Below are 8098 nucleotides of genomic sequence, written 5' to 3' on the forward strand. Positions count from 1 at the left end.
CACACACACACACACACACACACACACACACACACACACACACACACACACACAAAGACACACACAACTTTTAATCTAAGGGTAACTAAAAAAAATAGAATCACTGCATGATGTGTTGTTTAATCTTATCCTGCTAAATCATAAGTCGTTGACTAAGTCGTTGATTATATTAGATCCAATTAGATTGGTTTACACATTTCTATTATTAGTTCCAGGATGACACTTATTATGCAGCTTGTTGGACTACTTGACAAAAAGACGCACAAAAGCACACAGTCAAATTCACAATCACACACTGTAGTTGGTTCTAATTTATATCATACATATTTTAAAAAGAAAATTTTAACAAAAAAAATTAGAATCTTTATGTAATCTCATTGAGATTTGACATGATCTGAGATTTTCGTTTCAAAGCTTGTTTTATTTTCTATGATAAATAATTAAAAATTATTAAATATACATTTAAAAATATATTTTGAGGAAGTGGCATTTTAATGTCTTTTTTCATTGTTTACTTTTTAAGACTATTTTTACATTTACTTTATATTACTACTAATAATAATATATAATAATAATAATAATAATAATAAAACATTCTGAATGTAAAATTTTTCATATTTTTCACATTTCATTTAACTCGAAGCTTATAACCCATATGTTGATCTTTGGTGATACTTGAACATGGTAACACTTATATTTTGACACAAATCTGGATTAGTTAATTCCGTTAACAAAATATTTTTAATAAACTAGTGTGTCAGTGAGTTCAGATGAATAGAGACTTAACAGTAAAGTTGTATTTCACCCATATGAAACAAAGAACGGCACACTGACAGATCACAATGATAAACCACTGTAAAGCACAAAGTAGAGGCTGTGCTGTAATGTGAGGTTGCAGGCCGAATAGACAACCCACAGAATGAGTATAGTATGAGGTTAAACTCAAAATAATACTTTTAGTTCAAATGTCTTTGTGCAATGAAACATGTTAATTCCTGATCCTCACTATATCCTGGCATCAGGGACAGTACACATGAACTAAATACAAAAAAAGTGTGTAAACCCTATTAGCATTTAATGTGTAATATCTTTTTAAATACACTTTTAACAGAATCAGTCATGAATTTATGCCCACCAAGAAGGCATCCTGATATCTCTTGGTACTAAATGGAAAATGCTCTGACGTTCATCTGTGGAAACAAAACACAGTTTAAAGTGAGACGTATCTGAAAGTTACCACAGAAAGTTTCTTAGACCTTCATGCACCGCTACTTTTGTTCATTTAACCATAATTTAATGTAGTAATGAGGCTATGGGCAAAAAACGACTGAGTAAAGCAACATAGCAATTCTACCTTGTTGTACTATCAGTAAATCTACTTCTGTATATTTCAATGACACACTAATACTAATTATCACAGTACGCACATCTATGGAGCTAAAAATCTAAACCTTTTCTGATGTGATCCACAACACTGTAATGGGTAAAATACACCTTTACTGTGTAAAGTAATTGTCTCTCAGAGTTTATGCAACAATGGTCCATTGTGTGGGTACACATGTGTGTGTTTCTGGGATGGTACAGGGCCAGGATGATCAGAGGTGGCATCAGAATGAGGTGAGCAAGGAGGGAATGAATCAAAATTAGAATGAGAGTTAGAATGAGTTAGATGAATGTGGGTTAGCCCTTCCCTTCACTCCTGCTGCTGAAACACAGACACACTCACACAGGTGTCAAAGGCACAAAATGTAGTGAAGCACAAATAAACTCCACGGAGAATCTCATGGTACAAGAAACAGAAGAGAAGAGCACTACACAGCACACTTTACCACAGCAAACACACACTCACACGCACACACATACATGTATAAACGCACAACACTGCATTCATTTAAAAACACACAAGGAGGACACACACTTTTAGCTCACAGGTGACGCTCGGATGTACAAAAAAACCATACACACCAGAATCAACACACACCTCACAGTAAAATCCCTGCTGGCAAATAACGTTCACACAATGTTAGCAGCAAGGCCATCATCAGACTTGGGCAAAAAAATACTGCATAGAAAATGTAGTTATAGATAATTCATGGCATTTTTTTTCATTGGTTACTGGATTTAGCTCTTTTAATTTTACATATAGTAACTGCCAAACCAACTACACAATGGTTAAGTGTTAAACCACTCAAATTGTAACTCACCAAACATGTGATTATTTTGCCCATGAATGAAGACCACCACAGCAACATTGTATGTTGAGCATTATGTGCTATGCAGCTGACCATGTGTTATAGCGTAGCATTAAAAGACACACACCATTTATTTTACAGGAAAAAGAAAAAGAAAACATTTGTTTGTTAATATAGCGTTAAATAAAAGACTGAAATACATCCATGAACAGAGAAAATATTTTACACTGTGAAGAAAACGTCATACATTGAAAGCATGCCATGCACATAAAAGATGTCACAAACAGCAAACGTTATTCTGTTCAAGAAACTCTGTGCTCAAACGCACAAACACACACACCCACGCACACCTGTACAAATGGCCATCTTGTGTTGGGGTTAAAATGAATTTTAAAATATTTTTGTGTAACTAAAATATTGAACCTACTCTCTATAATCTTGGAAGAAAACTAGAAAAAGTATGAATAAATTTCAAGCTCGGCTATATGACGTCATTTTTACTTGACTTACTTTGAATAAATAAGTCTGAAACACACACACACACACACGTGCACACATGCACAGACACACACAGATATTGGAACAGCAAAGCATGCAGCATGCACATGCACAAACTGTAGTACACACACAGAGCTGTTTTAAAGAGGAGGAGAGGGTCCCCACTCGACTGAACGAGGGAGGAGCGCGGGAAAATAAGATGACAAGAGAAGAGGAGGCCCAGAGGTCAACATGAGGTCATATGAGGTCAGAGGTCGGACAGGAAGAGCTGTGAGGAGGAAGAAGAGCAAGAGAAGGGAGGAGGACGAGGAGGAGCGGGGCGGCTGGGCAGCAGATATGACATGTTACAGGTTCAGAGAAAAAAAAAGACAGAAAGTAGGACAGGATCCTGAGGAAAAGACAAAATTTCAAGACTGCAAGAAGACATTGTCGCTGGGGACCAATGTCTGCTGTCGATCAAGCACAACGTGACAGGTGAAATTTTATCTTGTTCTCAGACAGAAGAAAGAGAAAGAAAGAGGCAGGGACAGAAACAAGGTATGGAGGCCCAGAGCACACTGTCATCTGTGCACCAGCGCCACTTTTGACTAGTGTATCCATCCCAGACAGGACACATAAGGGCGTGTATGCACACACACGTGCATGTATGTGTACACACACGCACAGAGCCACACATACACCCACATGTAATCTATAAAATCTCGAACGTTACCCATACGTTAACTGTTGGCTGTTTTGCAGACGACTTAAACCCCTGTCAGAAAAAGTGACTTATCCTCGTTTCTCATATTGAGTCAGAAGAATAAATGGCATCATGTTTAGGGCTCAAGTATGAGGTGTGAAAAAGTGTAACGTAAAAAGAAAAAGTAAAAAATAAATTTAAAAAATGAAAATAAAATGATGTGTGCCCCAGTGAGGAGAGGCGGTGTTACTGCATGCTGCAAAAAGCTTGCTTCATGGTGGAAGAATGACACCAGACCTCAAAAATGGTATTTGAGAATCATTATCATTGGTTTCATCATCATCATCATCATCATCATCATGTGCACTACAGGTCATGAGCAGCAAACCACCATGCAACCCAAGTTCCCTTCAACTTACCCCTTCTGAAAAACGGGGGTCTAATAACGCGTGGCTTGTGCACTAGGCGCGATGGCCTTGTGTCCGTGATCTCTTGTGGGGCAACAGAGACAAGGTAAAGTGGCTGTTACCCAGACTCAGAGAAGGCAAGGAGGGGTTTTCAGAGGTGGAAAGTAAATGAGAATAAAAGCCTCACCTTCTTGGGCTGAAGAATTTAGTCTCTGATTTTTGGCAGTGAAGACTTTTTTTAGGAAATAATTTCCGCTCTATGCTTTCTGCAACTTTTTGTGGGGTCCCACCGTGTTTTTTCCATTTACATCTGCATTTCCTGATATTTTGTGGATGTATCTATTTGGAAATGACCAAGTACACCAGATACTGCACTTGCACAGTAAATTGAGCCTCTCATTATTGTTGCCTCTAAAGTCTTCTTGAACAGGAAATTCCTGAAAACTTTCCATTTCTGACGGTTACAAACCATCATGAGAACATCAGTCTTGCAATAAACATAAAAAGTATTGAACCCTTTGTTTTCTGTAATTACAACACATGTAGCTAGAGAAGTCAATCTATTTAACAATACAAAATACAAAATTAAGGCACAGCATATCTTTGCTAATTAACCGTAAAGAGGTAATTTGTTAAAAAAAATGTTGAACTGACCCTTCTTATATGTCCTGTGTGTAGGATGTTTAATGTGTTCCTGTATCTTACCATTAATGACGCTGGGGGACAACAGAGTGGAGTCGCGGTCACCAAGCCGACAGGCGCCCTCCTCTGAAGAACCAGGTGCTGGTTGCGGAGCCTGACCCTCCAAAGAGGTTACAATATCTGCACGATCGATGTTCTTCAGAGCAAAGTAGAGGCTCTCCACTGAGAGGCAAAGGTTCCACGATTTATCACTCAACTTTTCTTTTTAAAAATCTGTCACATGCACAGATAAGGATGCCCCGACACAGAAATATTTGCACTAGTCAAAGTTTTAATCGTTTGGTCTGAATTTTAAAGGGATATAGTGCTAACTTACTCTTGGCCCTTTTGCCCTCTCTGCTGGCCCACAGGTTGAGCAGGGCAGAGCTCTGGTCCAGCAAGGAGTTTGGATTCTCCACACGGATCCTATTGATGTCGTCCACACCAAACTGAAGCTCTCGTGCTAACTCTAATGGACACAGTTAAGAATAGAAAGAAACATAAAGCACATATTTATACAACTAAGTCCAAAATACTACTGTATAACCACTCACAGATGAAGTGAATAATCTAAGTATAATGGCACACCTGCAGATTTGTGATATATTAGTAAAAGCTGTTGCTCGTTCTTAGTCACCAACTTGGATGGGAGACTTTGATAATGAGAAACTTGCTAAATCCAAATAATTGGGTTGGAGCATAACACAAAACAGCAAGACGTGGGCTCCTGCTGGTCATCGGTGGTGTGGTCTACGGGAAGGACAAACATAAGTAGGATCTCTGATCTGGACGAATAACAACTGGCAGGGGTTTCCTTAATATTCGGTTTAGTGGTCTACATCATAGACCGGATCTAAAAGATGTACCTAGCCAGGACTCATTAGCCCACTGGTTAATAACTGTTCTTTTCTCAGTTGCCATCTTGATGTTTTCAAACAGTATGTGATAAGCGACTCTTTGATCCGTCTGAGAAACCGAAGAACTCTGTACACTAATACAGTAGTGATGTGTCTGTTACAACATAATCCTGCCCTTATACGTGTGTTTCCTAATTTTCTAAACTAACAGGAACCATTGATAGCCTCATATGTGATTCATATACATATAATAATAATGGATTGGATTTATATAGCGCTTTATAGTAGCTGACTACTTAGCTGATCTCCTCTGTCTGTACAGCCCTCAGAGAGCACTAAGATCATCGGGCCAACTGCTCTTGGTGCAACCTAGGTCTCGGCTGAAGACCAGAGGAGACCGTGCCTTTGCCGTTGCTGCACCCAGGCTATGGAATACTCTTCCTCTTCATATTCGTGCGTCAGATTCCATTCAGTCTTTTAAATCACGTTTAAAAACGTATTTGTTTGATCTGGCATTTAAGGCGAATTAGGGTAATTTACATCTGGCTCTGTATTTAGATTATGTAATTATCTTATATTTTATATATTTGTAATTTATATTTTAGTGTGATTTTATTTGTACTGCGATTTTAATGGAAAGCACTTCCGTGTACTTCGGTCTTAAAAATGTGCTATATAAATAAATTTTGATTGATTGATTGATTGATTTTCAAGGCACACAAAGCGCTTTACAATGCCACTATTCATTCACTCTCGCATTCACACACTGGTGTGAATATATATATATATATATATATATATATATGTAGGCATATAGAGGAGTTATAACAGCTGCTATAAGGTGTTAGTGCTGATCTGTTGTGGTCGGTTTCAACCAAACGTAGCTTTGTACATTACGGTCAAATGTCTCCATTTTGGTTTCGTTTGTCTAAAGGACATTTATTCAAATGTAACTTTGCAAACCTGAGCCCGTTAGTGTTTTTCTAATTGTGTTATTATGAACTTTAACATTTAACAACTGCCAACTGAGGCCTGTAGAGTTTGAGATGGTGCTCTTGGGGTTTTTTTTTTGCAGTTTTTATAAGCATTGCATGGTCCAACTTTGTAGCTATTTTCTATTGAAGCAATCAGGGTGCATTTAGTTTTTCACAGTGTGGCTTTGAATTTCTTTTTCAAATGGCTATATATCCATTTTATATACAGATTGTACAGTATCCAGTGTGACTAACCTGCCCAGCTTAAACCCAGCTGTTCGGATATGATGTTGATTTTGAGCTCAGTCCTCTCCATGGCATTCACTGTGGCTAATGAGAAAAAAAACACACAGACAGTTTAGAAACATGTAATACAGCACACAAGTAAAAGATGTTTCAATGACCTAATAGTTATACTACTGTTTTACACAAAAACGTATTTGGGAAGTCAAACAGATATTGATGTGTGGAAAAAAAAATGTTTTTAATTGGGATGAATTTTTTAGACTTTTTATGACTTTTTTAAGACTCTTTTTAGACTTGATAGTGTTGAAGCAAATGTTATTAAGAGGTGGCTAGTATTGACTCATTTTCTTCTTGTTATTCCAATTCATCATCTGTACCTAAAAGACAGTTAAGTTTCAATACGTACCTTGACAAAAGCACTGCTCTGTTGGAGGAAATAAGCAATACCAACAACAGTGTTTTTTTACCCATATAATTCTCAGGGTTAGGACATCATTTGACAAGGAAAGGTCATAATTTGGGGTTCATTCAGGTGCTATTCCTGCTAACCACAGTAGCATTCAGTAACCATTAAATAGAGACTGAGGTGCAATATAGCAGCGCTGTGTATTTGATAGACAGAAAAGGCCTTTATCCATTCACCCTCACTCGCCATCAGCACCATTTAAACCAATCAGAATGGTCATCTTGACTCTCTTTAGTTACCACAGGCCAGTATAAGGGCTCATCTGTCTTGCTCCACTGCGAGGTCCTGCCCATTCTCAGTGCTAAGCTATAGTGCTAATGCTAACAGTATCTGCTGCCATGCCATTGGAAATCGCAGTGGAGACACCAGCGCCATGCAAAACCAACCACAGAAGTCATTCATTGATTGTCACAGCTACCAGGACACTCAGGACAGAAAAAGGCTAAATTGCCATGTGCCATGGAGCCATTTCAGGTCATGTTGGGGGCGACTGCTCATCTTGTGGCTGCACATTCAATATGTTTCCACTAACTGCACTGCAAAAAACTTAGTGGGATACTGTAGAGCAGTACATTGCATCCAAGGCTCAGTTGTTGTGCCATGCGTGCACACGAGACAGGAAAATAGAGAGGGCAGAGTAAGAAGCAGGGTTGTGGGTAAAGTGGCAGTGCAACATTCAGTGCCCATCTCCACTGTGTGTATATCCGGAGAGGGCTGACGGTCAAGCATTGAAGGACTTACCCACGCTGGGCTCGTTCAGTGCACTGTAGCGTTCTCTCAAAGCAAGAGGGGTTAAAGTTCGTCTGCGCTCCTCACTTCCAACAACCTAAAAAATTGAAAGAATTACAATAATTAATCGCCTAACACAGAACTTTTGAACTTTTAACAAACACCCATGTCACCATGTTTGACCCATGTAACATTAGACAGATGTAGCACTTCAGACAGACTCCTGGCAAAGTAATGGTTGATATTGTATTGTATTGTATTGCATCTTTATTTGTTTCAGACATATAAAACAAAAAACAATATATACACACTACATATATTTTCATTTACAGATACGAATATATATGTAGATATACACACACACAC

General features: G+C 38.4%; 1 protein-coding gene across 5 annotated transcripts in view; it reads right to left on the reverse strand.

Annotated features, from left to right (window-relative positions):
- The window catches only part of LOC102212508 (ankyrin-1-like), a 78861-nt gene that overhangs the window by 9128 nt on the left and 61635 nt on the right, over positions 1-8098 (reverse strand). For 3 of the 5 annotated variants that reach the window (XM_005729338.2, XM_013909869.1, XM_013909868.1), the window contains 5 exons: positions 7745-7829; positions 6547-6621; positions 4798-4929; positions 4485-4643; positions 3792-3863 (listed from right to left, as the gene is read on the reverse strand). In XM_005729338.2, coding sequence (XP_005729395.2) covers positions 3792-3863; positions 4485-4643; positions 4798-4929; positions 6547-6621; positions 7745-7829 — 523 coding nt within the window. The remainder of the gene's footprint in view (positions 1-3791; positions 3864-4484; positions 4644-4797; positions 4930-6546; positions 6622-7744; positions 7830-8098) is intronic. The other 2 variants (XM_013909871.1, XM_013909870.1) reach the window with 1 other exon arrangement.

The sequence above is a fragment of the Pundamilia nyererei genome, unplaced genomic scaffold (assembly GCF_000239375.1).
Source record: "Pundamilia nyererei isolate P.nyererei 1_Seehausen unplaced genomic scaffold, PunNye1.0 scaffold00032, whole genome shotgun sequence".
Classification (NCBI taxonomy): Eukaryota; Metazoa; Chordata; class Actinopteri; order Cichliformes; family Cichlidae; genus Pundamilia; species Pundamilia nyererei.